Consider the following 23,700-nt stretch of genomic DNA (forward strand, 5'->3'; position numbering starts at 1 on the left):
ATATCTTTTTACCTGAAAAGAGTGTCAGATAAATACATAAAAGAGACACCAGTGTCCGATCTGCCTCAAAGGGTTTAAGTGGGGGGGGGGGATTTTTTTCAACTATTTTAAGAAATTACCTCAAATTTTTAGGTATATATTTTTAATGGATATTTTAAAAAGATTTAATCTATTTTCTTTAAAATCGAAAATATTTGTTACCCATAGCTAAACATAACCGTGCATAAACCTAACTAATGCTTACTTCGATCATTTGTAACATTAATCTGTTTGAATAGCAGCAATAGCATTTCCAAAATAATTCAGACTTATTTGACAGAAAAATTTATGAAAAATATTGAATACTTTCATCGAGCGCAAGTTTTGAACCAGATATCTCACAAATAAAAGGCATTCCTTTATCTATTCATATTTTATACAACTGTTGCCATTTCTTTTCAGATAGGTAATTTTTTTTTCCTTTGCGAAGACTAACTTAAGCATGACAGAAGGATAAAAATGAATAACAATGTTTCCTTTAAAGGAATTGGGTACTTGCACTTCAAGAAAAAGTAAATTACGATGCCCACACATGTGACCTGTGGCTTCGGCGCCAGCAAATTGGAGCAAATTGGCGTGTTTAAGTTGAGCTAAGTTTCTTCACATAAATTAAAATGTTAACTAAAGTGAAATTAATTAAATCCAGCACCTTATCACACATCGAATTTATTGAAATGTAATTCTTTCTTGTCTACGTCTGTTACTTACCTTAGAATTTTTTTTTTTTTACTGTAACCCTGACATATTTTTGTTTTGTGTACCTGGCAACTTTGATGTATAATTAGTTTATTTATGTTCCGCACGGCTTCATGCCTGTCTGTGTTAAGAAACATAAATAATTGAAATATACGGAAAGAATTTTTGCGTAAGAATACAGAATGTGTCACTTAAGTGAATTGATACTTGATGAGCTTGGTTTACTCGAAATAAAATTAGAAGAGCAGTTGCGAACGTAAACAAATGCCACGTTTCAACAACCAATCAGGATCGAGACACCCACACTACGTCACTTGCAGGTACCCCATTCATAAAAGCTTCGTATGATACCATTTTATTTTATTTTTTTTTACATTAGGTACCCTTCTTGTTATAGTTATATTAAGAATCTAATTGATTTAATTAACAATACTGTAATCTTTCAAAGTATACATTTAAATAAGATTTTTTTTATTTTATATATTGCTATCTTTTGCTATTTTTTACATCATATTTTAGCATAATTTTGTTCGATCACGCAACATGAAATGACATTTGACAGTTAAAGGAATTCAGAAATCAGAAAGCGGTTTTAAATTCGCACGCTGAATAAAATATGAATTCGAATCATTTTTAAATCGAGAAATGTAAAAATTGGACAAGTTGAAGATCTACAGAAAATGAGTTTGATGAATATATCTGATGAATATATCTGAAAAATATATCTGAACTATGATTTAAAATGCTGCGTTAACATGGGGTCCCCAGTACTGAGTTCTTGCACAAAATAAAGATATTTGTACATTGAAAATAAATGAAAAGTATGAAGGGAAAAAAACATGCGCCTTTTTTTTTAAACCAAAATCATACTTAATCCCATTTTTTAATCACATTTTATTTTAAACAATATGAATTTTTTGAGAAGTTAAAAGAGAAAATAAAATAGATTTTTGCAAAAGTTAAAATAAAATAAACGTTAAAGTTAAAATAATAAGTAATAAGTTTGCAAAAGTTGGAATAATAAGTTCAATAGCAAAACAAGTAAATAACTTAGCAATGAGCAAAATATTAGATTATATTTTGAATGAAGATCGACAGCAAAATAAATCAATGCATTTAGCAACGAAGAGCATCTTAAGGAATATTTTATAAACAAACTGTTTCGAAATTAATATACATACATAGTGCAATTTTTTAAAAGTAATCGATTTTTAAATTAAAAATATGTCTTATGAACAGCTTTTTGATGTTTCAATGCTTTTTAAAACTAATTTCACAAAATATTAGAATAAATGAAATATAACATTCAAGAATATAAAATTCAGGAATAAGTATGGCATTTAATGCTTAAAATATTATTTCCTTGACGAAGTTTTAAATTTTTTTTTATTCGAACTTTAATTTGTGAAAATGAAACATGCATTTTTATTTTTACCCATTTCTTAATTACTTTAATATGCATACATAAAGTAGGAAAAAATAACTTCCATGCAAAACACAATAATTTTAATGCTGAACATGAAACATTGCTCTCTATAGCGAGTCGCGTTCATTTCAGCGAAAATCACATTCATAGACAGGCCGCTTCATCGACACCACTAGGCCATTTCGTCGACCGGGTCATTTCGTCGACCGGGTCATTTCATCGACCGAGTCATTTCGTCGACCGGGTCATTTCGTCGACCGGGTCATTTCGTCGACAAGGTCGTTTTGTCGACACGTTCTTCCGTTGAAAGTGTTATTTTGTAGATAAGGTCCTGACTCCCTGTAACATATTTATAAGTGTTCAAAGTGTGAAGAAACTCTTGGTCTTAAAATTGCAACCATGGAATAAGCTATGCCTAACTCAAGAAATGCAGAGCTCGATAACTCAATGTCTCAGTAAAACCTTCTCCTTTTTGGAATGAAACTCTGAAATTATGGTTTGCGCATATTGAAGATCAATTTACGAATTGTAATGTCTCACCCAAACTTACAAAATGTAACACTATCATTTCTACCTTGGATCAAAATTATAATGAATATAAAATTCGACTACTTTTGGTCTTAACGCAAAATGTAACAAATGCTCTTCTTTGACACGCAAGTCAATTAATATTTTTATTTCATTCCTCGCACAAGAATTTTTAACAGATGCCAAAGCCTTTATTTTTGTTGTTTAGTGATTTAAGCCCAAATCGCTGTTTCCAAGATGTACTAAAAACGGGAAAACCCCTCGAATTCAGATCTGGTAAATAAAGTGGCAATCACTGTGCTGGAGCAAATTGCGCCTTTCACCATTCGTACGATCAATTTTCTGAAGTATAAATGTTGGAAGGCCTATTTTCTGTGTTCAAAGTCCTTGCGAAGCAAAGAAAGCATAATTTTTGTTAATAAATACACTTGATTATTAACTTCCTTAAAAAAAATTTAAAAATAATAGTATTACGAAAAGAGAAATTTATAAATAACCCCATTTTCGTTTTGGAATAAACTCATAAGTTTTTATTTTAAAAAAAATTAATGTGATAGTAATTTTGTAAATAATGGCAAAAGTTATGTAAATACCACAAGACCCATAGAAGTCCATTAATGTTAAACACCTTAAGACCTAAAACTATAGACATTTTTTAATCCTTACCCATTTTTATTACCACGAAACACTACATTCCAAAATTACATACGCTGAACACGTCCGGACATGCTATTTATTCTTACCACTCAATCAATTCTTTCAAAACTATGTCTACACCTGTTCACGCAAAAGGCAGATTCAAAATAGAACCATTGAACATTTCTTTGTTTCTTACATTTTTCAGCTCCTCCTACCTATTCCCAATCCGAGTGAAACAAAAAGGGGAGGGGGTTAAAAAGGATAAAAGGGGGTGACTTAACTACCCTTGTACTTCTTTCCATTAACAGCGAGTCGACCTGTGTTCCTTTTAATGAGTGGAGAGAATCTGAGCGGATGCTTTTATTGAAATTTCCATTACCCTCAATTAGTCTGTGAGATTTTGGGATCGGGATAGGGTATGTATGGGTGAAGGGCATTTAATCACCGAACGTGCTACTCGCCCACTCCCCAGGGGTTATTAAGAGGGGTGTAGAAGGGTTGTAGGTGCGAAGATTTCGATGTCTGGGGACGCTTGTCGCGTTCCGAAGTAATTTATGATTCGCCTGAAAGATTCTGAATTTCCTCAGGTAAACAGGGCGTTATGGCGGTATTAAGAACAATGGTTTCTTCTCTCCGGGAAACTTTCTTCTGAAAGGAAAAGTTGGAGTGATGCTGCCTTGCTTCAAATATGTTGTTATTACGCCTGTTTTAGTTTTGTAAATGTTGTAGTTTGTGGTATAATTACGCTTGTTCTTTGAATGTTTCGGTAGTTTTGTTTACTTTTTTGTTTGTGCATCACAGTGAAATAAAATTTTGAGTATTAATTAAATTTGTTTACAAGAAAACTAGTACTCAATAAAATATTCCAAACTGTTATTCTGAGATTTAAAAAAAAAAAAAAAAAGAGAGAGAGAAAGAAAAAAAGAAAAAAAATTATTTACAATTTGAGTGCTCGGTTTTGTAGTTAACGTTTATTTTCTTTTGGTTATTGTAGTGGAATAATTTTTAAAAATTAATTAAAATTACTTACAAAAAAATAGGACTATCCAAACTGCTATTCATAGTTTTAAAAAGAAACTGATTTTTTAATTACAATTTGAATAATAGATTTTGTAGTTAACGTTTATTTTCTTTCAATTATTGGGATGAAATAATTTTTAAAAAATAATTAAAATTACTTGCGAAAGAAATAAAAAAATAGGTCTATCCAAACTGTTACTCAGAGTTTTAAGAAAAAAAACTGATTTATTAATTACAATTCGAATAATCGATTTTGTAATTAACGTTACTTTTGTTTTGATTATTGAAGTAGAATAATCTTTAAAAATTGATTAAAATTGCTTACAAAAAAAAAATAGAACATTCCAAACTATTACACGCAGATTAAAAGTAAAATTTATTTATTAATTACAATTTAAGTGCCCGATGCTTTATTAACGGTTATTTTCTTTCGGGTGTTGGAGTAAAAACATTTTTCAAAAAGTTATTAAAGTTGTTTACGAGATAACTAAAATATTCCAAATTGCTACTCAGGAAAGGAAAAATTGTAAGGTTATTAATTTAAATTTAAATTTTCAGCATTTTTTAGATAACAAAGGGCAATAACTTATGAAAAACTAAAACTGTAATAAATAAATAGAACTTATTATGTCACTTCAAACTGTTACTAAAAGATAAAAAATTTTGAACTTATCTGAAACAATTAATCCAATTGATAATTGGATTAAAACTTAATGATATTCCAAAAACTTTTATAAATAGCAAGAGGTTGTGCGTCGCTTTATTAGCATTTTTTATTGTTTGAGTATTACAGAAGAATATTTTTCGAAAATTATTTAGTTTGTTATTACAGGCGAAATAGTACTTAATGTACTACTTCAAACTTTTACTCACAGATCTAATAAAAAAAGAAGAAAAAAAATTTATAACACTTTGACCATTTAGTATTTTAATTTGTGTTTATTTCCTTTCAAGTTTAATGGTAAAAGAGTTATTGAACTTAAATTAAATTTATTTATGCAATGTCCATGTTTCGTCTTTTGATAAATTTTTCCATATTTTAAATTTCTTTTTTCTCTATGAGATTTTTTGTGCTTTTCTCACTAGAAAGACGATTATTGGTGAAAACACGCAGAAATTTTCTATTATTTTCAATACTGACAGGTTAGAGATGTATACAATAACTTAGTAAAATTATAGACCTTTTTAAAAGATAAATTTAATGAGAAATGTTGAAATCTAGTTTATATTTCGAACCTTTTTACAAATCCGCTCATCAATTATTTCATCTTTCTATTATAAATCAAACCTTTTTTTCTTCAACTCGGAGAGAAAATTTGATATTACATTTTCACAAAAGAAAATATATATAACAGCATAAAATCATTTTTCCACCTAAAAGTCAATCAACAAGGCATTAGATTGAATTTTCAACCCATGTAATTCATTATCAAAAGCGATATCATTTAAACCAACACATCCGGACATCAAATCCAATGTAATCAAATTACATCGAAACCCATATAATCATTTCTTATGATGAGGCTTTATATCAATGAAACTTAGTGTAATATAGAGGAATTTAATGGAATCGAGATGAATAGATTCAAATATATAAACGATTCAATTATAATTGATAATATAATCACGATTAAAGAAAATATCATTACAAATTCCTAAACTTAACAATTTTAAATTTAAAAAAAAAATCAAAATCTGCAAAAAAAAACTATTTAACAGTTATCGAAGACTGATAATGTAAAAATGAGATTTTTTACCGATAAATTTATTTACTCTGATATTTTTTGGGACTAATCAAATTATGTATTGCACTTTTTTTTTCATATCAGTGCAATGCTTGTTGAGAATTCTAAAGCATTAGTAATTTTTTGAGTACAGTTACAATTTAAATTACAATTCTGTTTTATTAAAATACATCATTGTTTCTTTTAGATTATTTGCTCGAAGCAGAACCAGAATTTGCAGAATCCATTCAAAACGTAACAATTGCAATCGGTAGAGATGCTCAACTTAGCTGCACTGTGGAAAATTTAGGCACGTACAGAGTAAGTTCCTTTCATGGTTTCTGCTTCCGACAAAATGTTAAGGGTCATATTTATGGTCTAATGTAAATTTTGTTAAGTAACGTAGCTTGTTAAAGTATTTTTAAGTGAAAAATTTTAGATTGATTATTTACGTGGCTTTGTTAAGAAACAATTGTTAGGGCTGTTTTTCGAATGCTATGTTATCACATATATCGTAATTACACGTATTATATGCGCATAATATAATACGTACTATTATTATAATATGCTATTACATAAAGAATATGATACATAAACATATGCTACTTTTATAATATTATGTTATTATATAACGTGTTGTATAATAATATACTATTTTTCTAAGGATAAAATATTATGCTATCAATTCATAATATGCTATTTTTTAATATTTAGAACATTACTATACTATTTTTTCACATTTGCTGTATGTTAGTATTCCTGACTGTTAAGCTGTTTCTCAAAGGCTCCGTCGTAATATGAAATGATGTTTTTTTGCGAATATGCTATTTTTATAACTGCTGTGAATTTGAAACTCATGAATGTTCGGTCAAGTTTAGCCTATATAAAGCCACTGTGTTTACTTTGAAAATGGCGCAGAACATCTTTATGGAGAAAAGTAACAGTTTTGTGAAAATAAAAAGAGCTCGTGGTCTAATTTTTTATTATTTAAAAACTTACTCCAATGCTGCATTACTTGGGCTCATAAAAATTTGAAAAAACTGAGAAGAAGGCAGAGATTTTGATAATTTTCATCTAGGTGGGAAAATGTTGCCAAATTGGCGATTTTTTAAAAAAGTTTAATAAATTTTAAAATATTTAAGTTATTTGTCGGTTTTAAAGCCCAGATAATTCTTCGTGGTAAGATTATATATACATATATATATATATAGTTTAAAATCATCACATTTCTTCCAGTGTAAAGTACTTAATCTATGACTTTCTTTTATTTTCCTTGGTGACGGAGCCTCGAAAAAGAGCGTCAAGTGAAATTTGACCTATATTTAGCCAACACCTTCAATACTTATTCTGAAAATGACGTAAAAAGACATCCTAGTTTTGAGAAACTGTTAAGCTTTTGTGATCTAATCTTTTAATATTTCAAAATCAACTCCAACACAGAGTTATCTGGGTTAATTAAAATTTACAATAATAGAGAATTATTCGTAGATTTTTAATAATTTTTATCTAGGTGAAAAAATCTCTCCAAATGGGCAATTTTTTTTTTTTAAATTTACTAACTTTTAAAATATTTTAGTTATTTATCAGTTTAAACGCATAAAGTCTCTATTGGCGAAGAGAATTGAAAAGCACTGTCAAGTGGCATGATTGCTGTTCAGTTATGTATAAATGTTTCTCCTAAACACGTTATCTACATAGATAGGGAGAAGAACTGCTGTGGCTCAGGTGATAGAGCACCCGCCTGACAATGAGACGAATCAGGTTTCAATCCCAGCGATGACTGATCGATTCGAATTCCGCCCACGCCTTGAAACTGACCACAGTGCTGACGTAAAATATCCTAAGTAGTAGACGGATCATGGGTTTGAGTCCCTTGCCATCAGGATAACCGTGGGAGCTTCTCGTGGTTTTCCACTCCATGTAACGCGCTAGTTCCATCAAAAGTCTTCCAGAAACGCATATTTTTTCCTATACTTAATCCAGGAGTTCCTTTGCGTTCTGGATTGGATTCAAAATTACAAGACTACGGAGATGAACATTGGTAACAGTGGCATTGGTAAAAAATCAGCTGTTCAATGACGGTTATTGAACTAGAGATAAAATTATAAATCCAGTTATTAACCACTTATTTTGATAAATGTCAGCAAAAAAAAAATACACTCTCATAAACATATCATAATTATTACTTATCAATGAAGTTAGGTAGTTACTAATGCTGGCCGGTTTATGTGATATATTTCAGCAAATAATACTTTTTTTGTTATGATTTAATTATCATTTTTTTCATTTGATTATTAATGATTCCCGGTTTAAAGAAGGTTAAAATAAATTACTGCGCAAGTATGAAAATATCTCCGTCATAAAAAAAGATTAATGTGCAGTAAACCAGACAAATTATACCAGGAAATGGCTTTTAACCTTTAAAAATTATTAAAAATGAGTAAATTCTAATGCAGTACATAAATAAATAATAAAGAAAGTGATGTTATCAAAGTTCATTTCTTAGACTAATATTAAATATGTTGAAAATTTCTCACACTTACCAAACTTTATTCACTTAATTTTATTTTATTTTATAATCGTCGTTGAACAGCCGACCTAATTTTTTGGAGTTAAAACTACTAATGATCAACTTCGTAGCCTGTAATTTTGTACACAATCCAGAAGAAAAGGGAACTCCTTGATTAAGTATTAGGAGAAATTTATCTTTGTGAAGGACTTTGTGTTGCAACACCCACATTTGCGTTAGATGGATAGGAAAACCACGAAAACCTCCCACAGTTCGCTCCACGGTAAGGAGACTGTAACCCATGATCCGTCTGCCATTGAGGTTATTTTACGTCAGCAGAGTGGTCTGTGCAAACCGGATGTTAAATTCGTATCGACCAGCCATTGCTGTGATTCGAACCCAGTTTATTTTACTGGCTGGCAAACGCTCTATCCCCTGAGGCAGTGTTTCCCAAACTTATGGCTTTTGAGTACCCTTTTTAAATTTTTCGTAACGCTGTGTACCACTAATAAGAAAAATGAATGTATTTTTTACTATAAAAAAATTCCAAAAAAAGTTAAAAATCACAACTGGCTGTTGACACCACTAATTATTAACTCTGCAAAAAATAGCCAATAGAAAAATACGTAATCGTAAATTTTCATGGCTAGCTTTGTTTTTAAAAAAATTTTTTGAAATTTTCGTTTCTTGAAAGATAATTCGCATAAGAACGCGTACCCCCGTTAAACTGTTCCCGTACCCCTGGGGGTACGCGTACCACACTTTGGGAAACACTGCCCTGTGACATCACGGCTCTTATTGACCTAATTATTAACTTTATTTCCTGCCTCAAAAACGATAAATTATCATAAATTATTAAGTATTAATTAAATATTTGATTACTATTAATAATCATCTAGTATTAACAATAACTAAATAATCATATTGACCGCTACATAAAATATTTTAGAAAAATCTTTAAAAAAAAAAATGTTTTTTTTGAAGTGTGCTAAACTTCTGTAAGAAAAATATCCACTTTTCGTTCAAAATAGATCACCTCCAGTCTTCAAATTTTACAAATTATTCCACATAATATTTAGGAATATTTATCCGAAGTTTATTATTTTCTTTACATATTCCCTTCATTTATTTTTTTTATTTTTTTTTATTACTTTTTTGAAACTCTTACTCGCATAAATAAGAAGGATTGGATTTGTTTTTCAATATTACTTACACCTGCGAAAGTTTCGGAAAGAATAAAAAAAAAAAAAAAAAGTCAGCGAAACTCAGTACTTTTACGTATTCCTTTTGTCCTTTTCAAAAGTCTTCACAATCATATCTTACATTCCCTTTTAACTTTGGAATCTTCTTTCCGTTTGCTTTTATCTTCTCTCATACCCTCCTCTTTTTCTTCTTTAACAATATCTGGAATATTTTGTGTTCTCTTTAGAGTAAATATTGTGTTTCCATTGACGAAACTGTTTAAGAGTATTTCTTTTGCGGTACAGTCCTTCTTCAAAACTTCCCCCCAGTGTACAACGGTACGAGAAGATCATGTTCCCGAAGAACCCGAAATAAATTCTGTTTATGTTGTTTCGACTTGCTTTCATTTCATGCGGTGGACTTTTCCTTCAGTTTCTTTGGAATAAAATTTCGAAACTTTTTTTTTTTTTTGAACAAAAATGTTCTATTATTAGTTTCTTGACAAATTTTATTTTTCCTACAACGCAAAATATTATTAAACATTAGTAAACAACGTTCATAAATCATGTCAATTTTGGTCCAGAATTTTGAAAGAATGTAAATAAACAACACTTCAAAAGAAAATTTTTTTTTTGTCTAGAACAGTTAACAGAAGCTTCTATTCTTATAATTTTCATGTGCTTTATTTTTTAAGCTTATTACGGACATGTAGAAATAAATTGTGTGTCAAGTGTAAATGTAGTTTTTAAGATTTTTTTACCCTCGTAATGCAAGTGCTTCTGATTGGATATTTGATGTATGCTTGTTTTTAAAAGACAGATTTAGATTAGATTTGTGATTGAAAAGATTATATAGAGAGTAAAATACTCTTGTTGATTCTTTTTTCCGGAAAGTTCTGTGATGTTTAATTTAAGCTATTTAATTTTCTTGCATAATAAAAGCTTTTTTTTTTTTGTATGTTTAAAGATGAGTTTCCAATTATGCTTGCTTGGCATTTTTCACTAAGCACAAAACTATTCCAGTTATTACGATAGCACCTGTTGTTAGAGCTATACTTGTTCCTGTTATTACAGAGATAAACATGTATCCACTGTTACGATAGTATAGTTCGTTCACCAGGAGTTGGCACTTGGCTCCACCTCCTCGGACGCAGAGTTCCATTTCAGCACGCGGGATTGAGAGGAGAAGCATCTCCGCTCTTGAAAATGAGACAACCTTTAATGCTCCCCAAACGCAAACGGTGAATTATTTTTCTATCACTTACTTTGCTTTATCATCTGCAATTATACCTTTCGTTTTTCTAGCTAATTAAATACATTTTAAATTTAAAAACTGCCGTTTTTCCCGCAAAATGTCTCGAAAAGGACGAACTATTCACTCAGAGAGAAATTTCATTAAATTCATGAAATATTTAATGCTAAAAAAATGCGCATGAAGATTACGAAATAAATATTTTTGTCATACTATCTCCAAATAGCAACCTTGTTCAGGATTGCTCACATCCTTCTCCCAGAAATAGCGAAATAGTATCGTTGGATGCCACGTGATGAAGGAGGAGCCCTGGTGGACGAACTATACCTGTTGTTACAGATATACTTGAACCTATTGTTACGATAGTACCTGTTGTTACAGATGTCACTTTTATATACTGAATGCGGAAATTCTTCGTCATAAATCATGTCAGTTTTGGTAAAAAATTTCTGCAAGAAGCATGTCTCACTTGCTTATCACGTCTCACATACTCAGCATGTTTCACGCACGAAAATTGAATTTCTAGCGCAATTGTCAGCAAAAAATGTGAATTAATTTTAATGCAATTTTTATATATTTGATGGGGAAAAAACTTATATATATAAATACGGGAAATTGACTTGTTTAAAACTCATTTTCAGTATTTTAATGCAATGAAAACATTCAGAACTGAAGAAAGTTAAAATGGTGCTATTAAGAAATATTTGAAAATTAGTTAAACGTCATATTGCATCATAGAGACTCATTTCAGGCTGCTTGGATCAAAGTGGAGACGAAAGCCATACTGACAATCCATCACCACATCATAACCCGCAATTATCGCATCAGTTTGAGCCACAGCGATAATCGCCAATTCATCCTTCAGATTCGAAATGTTCAAGAATCTGACAAGGGTGGTTACATGTGCCAAGTCAACACAGTGCCCATGAAGAGTCAGGTTGGATATTTAGATGTCTTAGGTAATCATTTCATATACTTTTCTTTTAAAACTATTCACCGCCAAGCATCTGTGTTCTTCATAGAGGAGATGATTCTTGAGATATATATTGAAGTTCTAATACGACAAAATATATTTCTGTCTATATATATATATATATATATATATATATATATATATATATATATATATATATATATATATATATATATATATATATATATATATATATATCTGTTAAAATCCATATTTTCTATTTAATCTCTCTGTTACAAAACAACCAACTTCAATTTTGGAATGGTTCGTAATAAACAATCTTGATGGTAGGTTCCTTATGGCCGCCTGCCATCATTGTTTACATTGGTTGAATTGCTCGAGATATTACAGTTTATAATAGCTGAAACCCGAACACATATTACATCGGAAAAAAAGTCTTTCGCTGTTTTCAAAAACTTGAATTTATTTTTTATGAAACTACTCTAGTAGGGGAGAGTGGGGTCAATTGTAACAGGGTACGATTGTAACAGAGCAAAAATTTCGAGTGTCGGGTTCTAGATTTGGTTCCTAGGTGGCGCACAAGGTGTATTTAATAAATCTACATGTACACCCCTGCTGTCAGCCATTTTTATGTACTTTTGAAAGAGTTACATCACAAAAGATATTTTGACGCTACGTAAATACTTTTTTTGGTATTAGAATATTATATTGTAACAAAGTAATTTTGTTTAAACAAATAAAAATTATTAACCGAATATGTAAGTGGACACCTTAATTAACATTTCAAAAAAAAAAAGATTAGTTATGTCAATTAACTAGCATTGTTTTTAACAAATGAAGCTGAAATGGCGTCTTGGGGACAATTGTAACAATAAGTAAAGGGGCGATTGTAACAGCTGAAAATAAATTCATAATTTCAATTGCAATTGTTTAATCCTTTAGGTCCCATTTCTTATGTTTACAAACCATTACTTAACTCTTTAAGAACCACAAATAGTTTCATATATCATTTATATTATGTTGCATGTGCATTATTTTATTTGTCACCTTTCACAGCACAAATTAAAACTTTTAACCCCTTAGGTCTCTGCTCATTATTATTTTTACTCCTAAAATACCACTACTATTTTAATCAATAAAAAAATATATCACAACTATGATAATCTGTATGATTAACTATGTTTTAGTTGAATTTATGAACTGTTACAATTGACCCCGTAAGTGGGGTCAATTGTAACAAGTGCACGACTGTCAAAAATTGTTAATAACTAATATAACAACATTTAAAATAAGGTATTTATTTTTTTTTCTACTAGAGGAGAGTCTACTTTACTCGTCTGTCAATTAATACTAATAATGTATTGGATTTTTTGTTAGTTAAAAATAGTTAAGTAAAAAATGTTACAATTGACCCCACTCTCCCCTACTAATGAAAGGAAGTTTCGACTAAGCATAGACACTATAAAAACAAACTTCTGGTAACTTATTTGCGGCTTTCACCTAGTACTATGTAACAGAAAGAGAGTAAAATTGTAATTTTGTAGCAGATAGTAAATATCTGCTACAAAACTACAAACTTTTCACAAAATAGAAAAAATAAGGCTTCATATCTAGTAACTAATACGCTGTTAAAAAAACTGTAGAATTTAAAGAATAAGACTACCAATAAGACTTTCTTTTTTTTATAAGGGAAAAAAATTATTATTTTTTTTACCTCAAAAATCAGTGAGAGAGAGTTGTACAATATTGTAAATTAAAAATCTCAGAGAATCGTCCAGTCTTTTCACTTTCCAACAAAACCATTCTATTTTCCGAACACTATAATGTTCCGAAGATCTATAACCTCCTCATTTAAACATTTAAAGTCTATCTCAAATCTTTGTAATAGATACGAAAGACTTTTACTGCCCACCGATATTAACTCCGATTCTTTCTTTAATTTCGCAGTGAATGGTCGTTAGCTTTGAGATAGAATGACAATCGAATCAATTATCAAAATTTATAGCCGAACAAGTGATCCCAAGGGTTACAATTATGACTAACCTCTGCCTAATGCAAGATTTTGGAACGATTTTCATCAACCCCTATATCATTTCGTTTTCGCCCCGTCTCAATTTCCCCTTTACTTCGAAGACCATTCGTTTTCCCACCCTCGCAATAGATCCGCTTGATGGATGACGTTTGAAAGTGGAGTTGTTCCCCACCTAATCGAAAGATGGCGCTGCTGTCATATTTGTCGGTTTGGTTTATCTTCTGAACTCCATTAAGTATTAAAAGGGCGTTGATTAATTTATTGGAATACGTTTGGTTAGAGCAAAAGTTTCGAACTGGAAAACTGTTTCGGTGAATGGACAGAAATTATAATAGTTATTCATTAACATTCTGACAAACATTTATAGTTGTTAAATTCTACAACTAGCCTGGTGCGATTTTAATTAAAATAGAGTATCTATTCTTATATCATTGTTCCTAAAAGATGAAAAAATAGGATTATTTTGCAATAATATTTTGTTTTCATTAAATTTTTCAACCTTTGAACAACTGGCAAACTATAGTATTATATATCTTCTAAAAATTTACTCTCAAGCTTTAAATTCTAAAGGAATTTTTAATTCAGAAAAATAATTCCCGTATATGAGTCTTTCAGAATTGCTTTATAATTTTTATTTTTATGTGCACATAACATGTTGATATTTTTGGCGTGTATGAGAAAAAAAAGCATTAGGCAATAGTTTGTAAGATATTTAAAACCTTAAAACTGATTTTAACAATATTTTTTCATAAGGATGTGTATATTGTTCGCACAATTGGGAAACGTTGCCCTCGCGACCTTTTTTGTAGTTAACACTAGATTGCCTAAGGAAGTTATTTTGACTGCTTTTAATTTCAATTAGAAAAACAATGGTGTATATCATGACACAATTTCTTGGAATTTTGCACAACATATAAATTTTTTTATTGTTAATATTTACTAATAACTTGTTATATAACTGTAAGTAATATAAAAAATATTGAAAATTAATTTTAAGCAAATTTCTTTACGCATTATTTATTCTTTTACAATCCATTCATTTTGTCTGCTTTTGGGCAATATGGGTATATACTAAGTTTCAATCTTTCTAGTGTCAAATGGGTTTAAGTAGTAGAAACTCGAATATTCAATTTTTTTCTAATTATAAAGGAAGCGTTTATTTTTTTTATCAAAGTTTCTCACATTTGCATGCGCAGTTTAAAATGAGTGCGAAAAACCAAAATGTCGTGAAAGCTATAGTTTCCAAATGGGTAAACTATATACAAATACTCTTGAAAAAATGGTCTCAAATCTTACATAAGTTTTAAACTATTGTCTGAAGTTTTTTTTCTCTTCTACACTCCGAAAATGTCAACATGTTTTGTGCACATAAGAATAACATTAACACAAATATAACGTAGCATTTAATACATGTGTCATAGCATAAACAGAAAATGAACGCATGATAAGAGTAAAAAGGAGATGAAAAATTACTGACGATATATAACTATTGAAAATTAGTACAGTAAAAGCAAAAGAAATATTGAAATTTGAGTAAAAATTTAGAAATTATAAAATTCGTCTGCATTAAAAGTACAGAAAAAATTCCATTTCCTTTAAATTAAGCCCCCAATGTTGGTTACCAGCAAACAAATCTCGCCAACTGACGTTTTGTTTTGAAATTTCTGATTCAGCACTTGTATCAACCGTTTTAATTAACACTACAGTTAGCTTATAATCGTTTGCATAATATTTTTATGTGTTTATTCAGTTCCTCCAGATATACTGGATCAGGGGAGCAGTAGTGACGTGGTAGTTCGGGAAGGTGCCAATGTGACGCTCACATGTAAGGCAGTTGGATATCCTGCTCCCAACATCACGTGGAGGCGGGAAGACAACGAACCAATACCTCTAGGAGCATGGCAGGGGAAAAAAGTTACAGGTGAGGGGAAAAAATGAATAAAAAATTTATCTTCTAAAAACCTTGTCAAAAAAAAAATTGTACATTTGTTTACCAAATTATATTGTGCTGCAGATCCCAATGCTGTGACATATGAAGGTGAAGTGCTAAGCATAACGCGAGTGAGTCGACTGCATACTGGAGCCTATTTGTGTATAGCAGCCAATGGTGTCCCACCATCCGTCAGTAGAAGGATTATTCTTCATGTTCATTGTAAGAATGTCTCAAACAATTCATATTATTTCCTAAGTAAAACTTTTTCTTATGAGAGTAAAACGGAGAGAGTTTGGTAACATTTTGCAGTAACGGAAATCGCACTCAATATAAATCGTCTTTTTTAATAAATAAAAAGAGTGAATCAATAAAAATACCATTGTTTTTTTATGAGAAGCATTTACCAAAAATAAAACAATTCATATGCAAAATATTATTTCGTAAGTAAAACTTTTTCTAATGAGAGTAAAATGGAGAGTTTGGTAACATTTTGCGGTAACGGAAATCGCACTCAATATAAATCGTCTTTTTTAATAAATAAAAAGAGTGAATCAATAAAAATACCATTGTTTTTTATAAGAAGCATTTACCAAAAATAAAACAATTCATCTGCAAAATATTATTTCGTAAGTAAAGCTTTTTCTTATGAGAGTAAAACGGAGAGAGTTTGGTAATATTTCGCAGTAACGGAAATTGCAACATAATAAATCGTCTTTATTATTAAATAAAAAGAGTGATTCAATAAAAGATACCATTGTTTATTCTAAGAAACATTTACCAAAAGTAAAACAATGCAAACGCAAAATATTATTTCCTAAGTAAAACTTTTTCTTGTGAGAGTAAAATTGGTATTATTTTGCAGTAACGGAAATCGCACACAATTATTAAATAAAATGCATAATTTAACGATATCAATGAAGATATAAATATTTGATAACTATCACACAGATTTTTTTCATTCCAATGGAAGAAATGTTCTGAAACTTAAAACGCAGTTTAATAGTTAATATAATATTACAGCTATTATGTATAAAGGAATGTTTTACATTTCTCTTGATGTTAAAAGTTAAAATAGTTGCTACGTAGATGACCATAATTATAGTAAAAGCTCAATGTAACGTGTGCGGCATATTGCGAGAAGTTCACTATTATGATAAATATCTAAGTTAACTTTAAAATATTAATGCGAAAAAAAAAAGCTGAATGTTCGTAGAAAGATTGCTATATTTTAGAATATTTTACACTCACTATTATTGCAATTATCGTTGAAATGGATTCTTATTTTATTTGAATTTCCGCTTACACGATCCAAAATAAACTAGATTCAACTTTTTTTTTACAAGGGAGCTGCTTTGTTTAAACTATTACGTTTAAAATGACCTAAATTGGCATTCTATGTAACAGTATTTTAAAAGACAACGGACATAAAAGTACTTCATTTTGACGGATCTAGAGTAAATATTATAGCCCCAAAAAAAGGCGTATTTTTCTTGGGAAGTATTTAACAGTAAAAAGCAAACCTATTCAAGTACCAAAGATTAAATGGTAGATAAAATGACTTAACAACGTACAAAACTAGTCAAAATTTAACTTACAAAATTTAATTACATGGTAACAAAAATTGCCCCAAACTTCCTTCTCAGACGATTCTGACTGTTTAAAAAACAGAAAAGAGAATCTAAAAAAAATACTGATTTTGCCTTAATTTTTAAAGAACTTGATTCTCCAGTACAGTGGTTCCCAAATAGTATTCCGTGGAACCCTAGGATTTCGTGGAAGAGTAAAAAGGGATTCCGAGAGTTAAAGTATTTGTTTTAAAAAATAATCCGAGAAAACTTTAATTATTATTAGACCCAATCATTAAACCATCGCTTACTTTATATTTCGGTTGCCCTTGTGAAATTATTTATAGAAAAAAATCATTGAAAATTTTTCCTATTAATTATAATTTTTCTAGGAACAATACATTGAATGAATTATTAAAAATTCAAAATAAAAAGTAATATTTTTAAAAACCACGTTTTAGTAGTGGAGAATAATAATTAAGAAAAAAATTGAAAAACGAAAAACGTGGGGTGCATGAAATACATAACAGTAATGTTATATTAGTGTGTGTATGTGTGCTCTTGAGAATATGTGTATGTATATCAGTAATTGTAATTGTATCTGAATGTGGATGTGGAATATGCTTATGTATATGTGGCTGTGCATGTGTATGAGTAAGAAAATGTGTATATGTATGTGTATATGTACTGTTATGTATTTCATGCGCCCCACGTTTTTCGTTTTTCAATTTTTTTCTTAATTATTATTCTCCACTACTAAAACGTGGTTTTTAAAAATATTACTTTTTATTTTGAATTTTTTTATTTCAAGCTATGATTTTTTTAATTTTTATTTTATATTTTTAAAAAATTATTATTTTTTAATTATTATTCTTCGCTACAAAAAACGTGGTTTTTAAAAATATATATTTTTATTTAGATTATTTTTCTTAATCAAGAGTAGGCAAAACTACTACAAGACCACTACTAAAGTAATAGAACTTTTATTTTAAATTAGGGATACAAAAATCCTTATAGAAAAACAATACCTTTACGACTTTCTTTAGTTTTATGCTGATGACAACCAAAACAATCTGGAAATGAATGAGGAAAAACTGGATCCTACCACGTGATTTTTCAGCCAATAAAAATACTCCGACAACAAAAATATTTTCACCTGACACGTAATAATTTGAAATAATGGAATCGACAACAAAAGACAATCTCGAAAATAATTTTTTTTTAAATTTTAATTTTATTTTACTTTGCATGTCTTTTTTCTCTTCATTTTCATGCATTGTCATCCAATTCTGAACTGTGTGCTAAATTTGAAGTTTGTAGCTAGTCGGGAAGTTAGTTTAAAATCGATTACAAAATTCCACCCGGACAGACATACACGAAGGCAAGTTTATATAAACGTGGTAAAAAAAAAATAATGTATTAATAAAATTTTAATAGCTAATTACTATCGTATTTTTTCAAATAAAAATAAAACTACCAAGTTTATTAATAAGAATTCTTTCCTCATAACGATTTTCAAAGTTTATATCTGTTAGTTTTAGTTTTTATTTAAAGGAAAACCATATTTCTGTTTTTTTTTATTTATTTTCAGATATAAATATATATTAAACCAAAAAAAAAAATTATAACTAGACTAAATACAGCCCCGCGACTTCGAATTTGACTATCGGACATAAAAAACCAACTTAAGATAATTGATGATTAAAAAACATTTATTCTTCTTTTTGTTTTATTGATGAAATCTTATTGTTTCATTGACGAATCCACTGAATAAGAGTTAATTATTTAGGGTTCCATAACTGAAAACGATTGGGACCCGTCGCTCTAGTATCTGTATGTATTTAAATTTCTCTAAAAATAAGTAACAACCCCACTAAATAATTATGACTTGATTAAAACTTCAGTAGCCTTCATTTATTTATTTTAATAAATTAATCAATTTGAATCGAAGAATATATTAAAGTAAGTATGATGATGAAATGTGCTTTTTTTTTTTAGTTCCACCGGTGCTCTGGATTCCGAATCAATTGGTTGGAGTGGTGATGGGACGAGATGTGACCTTAGACTGTCATACAGAAGCTTATCCCACATCTATTAACTACTGGGGAAGGAAACAGAATGAAATGCTGATCTCCAATGAAAAACTTCAAATAGTGAGCAAAGAAAAGACGTACAAATCTCATATACGACTCACAATCAAAAACATTCAACCACAGGATTACGGCATCTACATGTGTTTCTCGAAGAACTCACTCGGCTCAACGGAAGGTTCAGTCAAAGTTTACGGTAAAATATTTTGATACAGAAAATCTGTTAAAGAGAAATTTTATTTTATAACCGTCGTTGAATAGCCGACCTAATTTTTTGGGTTTACGACTACTAATGTACAACTAAATATTGAATTACAAACACATAATGCTTTAAAAAAATTGTAAACTAGCGGAAACTTGGGAAACATAGGAATCACGAACATAAGAAAAATGGGAATTAAGCTGACTTAAGAGGACGTTATAACATGGGAGACACTTTTCATCGCAAATTCTCTTTCACCTCGATTAGTTATTTAAAATTTAAAGTATAGAAAAGTGAGTTTTTACACAATTCTAGAGTAAGTCATGTTGTTAATGATGCCCCTTGTAAATGCTAGCAAGTCTGATACGGGAATCCAAGTGCTTTTAAGGCAGAGAATGCGTTTCTTGTTTTCCAGTGGCGCCATCTATGGCCAAGAATAAGTCACTGCTCATTTTACAGGGAGGACCCACTCGTACTCAATTCATTCATCCACAGATAGTAATTTTTACCTGCATCAGAGAACGATCAATCTCTAAATCAGTAAGCCTATAGGTATTGATTTGTTATGGAAACTTGGGTGACTCTGTGACCCCGACATATTTAACGTGCACAAGTAACCCTTTATTACACGGGATTTCGTCAACCGGCGGAATTCGAACTCAGGGTCTCATGACAATGAGCCCAGTGTCCTACAAACAAGGATATGCCGACCCCTAGAGTAAGTCATGAAATTTCAAATGCCGAAAAGAAACTTTCAAACTATTAAAATGAGAACAAATTATGATACGATAACTTAGGATTACTCTGAAAAGAAGCTCTCTTCCAATACTTTGTTTGCATTTTAATATTTTGAAATTCCTTTTCAGCAATTTGAACTTAATGACTTACAGTAGGTTTGACTGAACTCACCTTTTCTAGACTTCAAATATTAAATTACTTATGAAAATGAAAGAGAATTTGCGATGAAAGGTCTCACCGTTCGGCATAGCGTCCTCTTAAGCATATTACCGTCGTTGAACAGCTGACACAATTTTTAGTTTGCGACTACCAATCTTCAACACCATAGTCTTGTAATTTTGAACCCAATCCAGAAGACAAAGGAAGTCCTGGATCGAGTATTGGGAGAAATTTGCTTTTTGATAAAACTAGCCCGTATTCTCGTTACATAGAGATTAAAACCACGAAAACCTCCCATGATTAGCCTGACGAGCTAGGGACTAACACATGATCCGTCTACCACTGAGGATATTTAACGTCAGCACTAAGGTTGGTGCAAGCCGGATGCGGAATTTGCAGGGGCCCCCATCAGGCGGGAAGGTGGGCACACGATGCGCCCACTTAAAGCTTGGGGGGGGATTTTTACACTAAATAAAACGAATAGTTTGGGGGGAATTTAGAATTTGCCCAAGAATGCGCCCAAGAGTTTGGGGGGATGGGGGCCACTGGGAATTTGTATCGACCAGCCTACGCTGGAGTTTGAACCCGGTTCACCTCATTGGAAGGCGAACACTATCCCCTGTTGAGATCATGAGAAACATTGAAATCTGAAAAATACGGATATTAACGCATATTTCGTTATAAACTTGGTTTATTTCTCAAATCTAATATTACCTTACAATTACCTATTTTCATAAAATTATTTAAAGTGCGTAAACTGTTTCGTTCATGCTCAATTATTTATAAAAGTGTTTAAACATCAAAAACAATGCCCGCCATAACTTATTGAAAACTTGTGTTAATCATTGTGAATTTCTTTAAAAATTTAAATTGGTGTGGCATGAAAGTATTGCTTTTTAATCGCAGTTAGTATTAAAAAGTTTTTCAATTACTTTTAATTCAAAGTTTTGTTTTTCAGAAATACAACCTCCAACAAGTCAACCAACTAAAGATACTTCTTCAGTTAGGCGCCAAAGTTCGGAAGGTAAGTCTTTTTTATTTATTTTTTTATTTCGTATAATTCTTTTTTTTTTACCTCAAGTTAATTTTTACAGCTATTTCTTATGTTTTGGCAGAACATTTATACCTACTTTTGGAAAATTTAAATAAAAAGGGTCGTTGATACAGTTAGTACCTCAATTCCATTAACCTACTTTCAACCGAATTCTCTATTCAATTGTGAATTGAGATCTTGAAAAAATTTTAACTTAGGCTGAAAGTGCTGAACAAAGGATGGAAATAGCTTGAGAACTTACGTAAGCTGGTGCCTGGCGTGTATTGCATGCAGCAACGAAAGAACTGCAACTAAACTCATTAAACAAAAAAAGCAAACCACAACAGAAAACATTATCGGCACGCAATGTAAGATTTTTTATAAATACAATCATACCGAGGGTATATGATTTGTATAAAAACTACCATAAAAAACGTGATTCCTTCGTAGGTATTCAGAAAATTTGCTCCGGTTTCTAAGGTGGCTGTTATTTCTAGAAGAAACGATGCAATTCACTTTCTTCGAAATTGACTTATGATTCTTCATTTATTTTCAACGGAAAAGTTAAAGAACTTGGATATGGTTAAGGTACATCAAGGAACTAAAAGTTGCAAAGAAATCACAATAATTCTAAAATTTCAAAACGTCTATTAAAATGTTTAATTAAACGTAATGATCAATATTAAACGAATGTAAACATCAGTTACCTGAAGTTTTCCTGTAAAAACCATGCATATAATTCGTATTGAAAATTCTTGTAAACCATTTTGTGCATTTTTCAAAGAAATTGAATTTTTGATTTCCAAACCGCTAAAATATTATTTTAAAGCAAAATTGTCTGTTCATAAATTTCAGTTAATTTTACGAAGTTTATAAGAAAGAACTTTTCTACGTTTGGAGAGTATAGTTTTAATGGCAAGAAAAGTCAGAATCTGTTTAATTGCGGTAAATAATATTGCACACTCAACGTAAGGAAGCTATACAGTGTCATAAACTTAATCTGACAAAAAATCACTGACTAGTTAAATCGAGGTCTTGAAACTGACATTGACATTTATCTCAAGAAAGCAACCTCCCAGATGGGATCATGTGGATTTTTCATATTTTAATATTAATATTGTTAATATTTTGCTCCCGTGTGCTTTTCTATTAAATTTCTAAGCAACATCATGTTCACATTAGAACTTGTCTACATAATATTTTGTAAAAAAAAATTTCGTCTTAATCACTTTAATTCAACATTTTCTGTAATTTCATACATAATTTGAACAGTAACTTTCTAAGCAGCATCATGTTCACATTAGATCTTGCCCGCACAATATTTTGTAAAAAAATGGTTTTGTCTTAGTCACTTTCATGCGAAACTTTCTGCAGTTTCATGCATAACTAGAGGCAAAAGAAAGCTTTAGCAATCATGGAAGTTCGAAGACTGTATAGATATTAGTAACACACATAAAATGAAGCATGTGTTCAGCAGATGATTAAGGTATCTGTTACTCCCATTAACGCTTATCGAGGAACTAATAAGTATTTCAAAATAACAGGATTTATAACTGCAGTAAGTGTGATAGTGTTATCTCTCAAATTCTGGATTTATTAACCCCCTGAACCATGGCAAACAGTGGCAATCAAGATTCTATCTAATATCTTCCAACAACAGCACAACCTTAAGTGGTAGCCCTATTTTAATTTCGCCATTAAACGCGCCAATAAAACATCCTAATGAGCCCAAAGATGCCGGCCTTTTCATCTAGAAATCTTCATCTTGATTGAATGTTCAGCGATGATTACTATCTTAATTTCGGCGACTGTGTCAAGGATTCAGGCTTATTAATGTTGGCTCTTCTCATCTTAATATTTCCCGAATAATCTTTCGAACTTTTTTTTGTTGCCATTTTCATTAAAGACGTCTCCTTTTTCGCGAGATCGATCGAATTTCCATTTTCACTTTTAATAAAAGTTCACGACCGCTGTTGGCGTTATCAATACCATTAGGTCTA

The 23,700-nt window shown here is 30.5% G+C and overlaps 1 protein-coding gene across 2 annotated transcripts in view; it reads left to right on the forward strand.

Annotated features, from left to right (window-relative positions):
* Window positions 1-23,700, forward strand: part of LOC107455482 (lachesin) — a 184,093-nt gene that overhangs the window by 143,862 nt on the left and 16,531 nt on the right. For both annotated transcript variants that reach the window (XM_087166358.1, XM_043041967.3), the window contains exons 2-7: window positions 6,281-6,393; window positions 11,766-11,973; window positions 15,731-15,901; window positions 15,995-16,132; window positions 19,477-19,764; window positions 21,626-21,691. In XM_087166358.1, coding sequence (XP_087022484.1) covers window positions 6,281-6,393; window positions 11,766-11,973; window positions 15,731-15,901; window positions 15,995-16,132; window positions 19,477-19,764; window positions 21,626-21,691 — 984 coding nt within the window. The remainder of the gene's footprint in view (window positions 1-6,280; window positions 6,394-11,765; window positions 11,974-15,730; window positions 15,902-15,994; window positions 16,133-19,476; window positions 19,765-21,625; window positions 21,692-23,700) is intronic.

Source organism: Parasteatoda tepidariorum, chromosome 6, assembly GCF_982258835.1.
Source record: "Parasteatoda tepidariorum strain Cologne lab strain chromosome 6, Ptep-v5.0, whole genome shotgun sequence".
In the NCBI taxonomy this organism is placed as follows: Eukaryota; Metazoa; Arthropoda; class Arachnida; order Araneae; family Theridiidae; genus Parasteatoda; species Parasteatoda tepidariorum.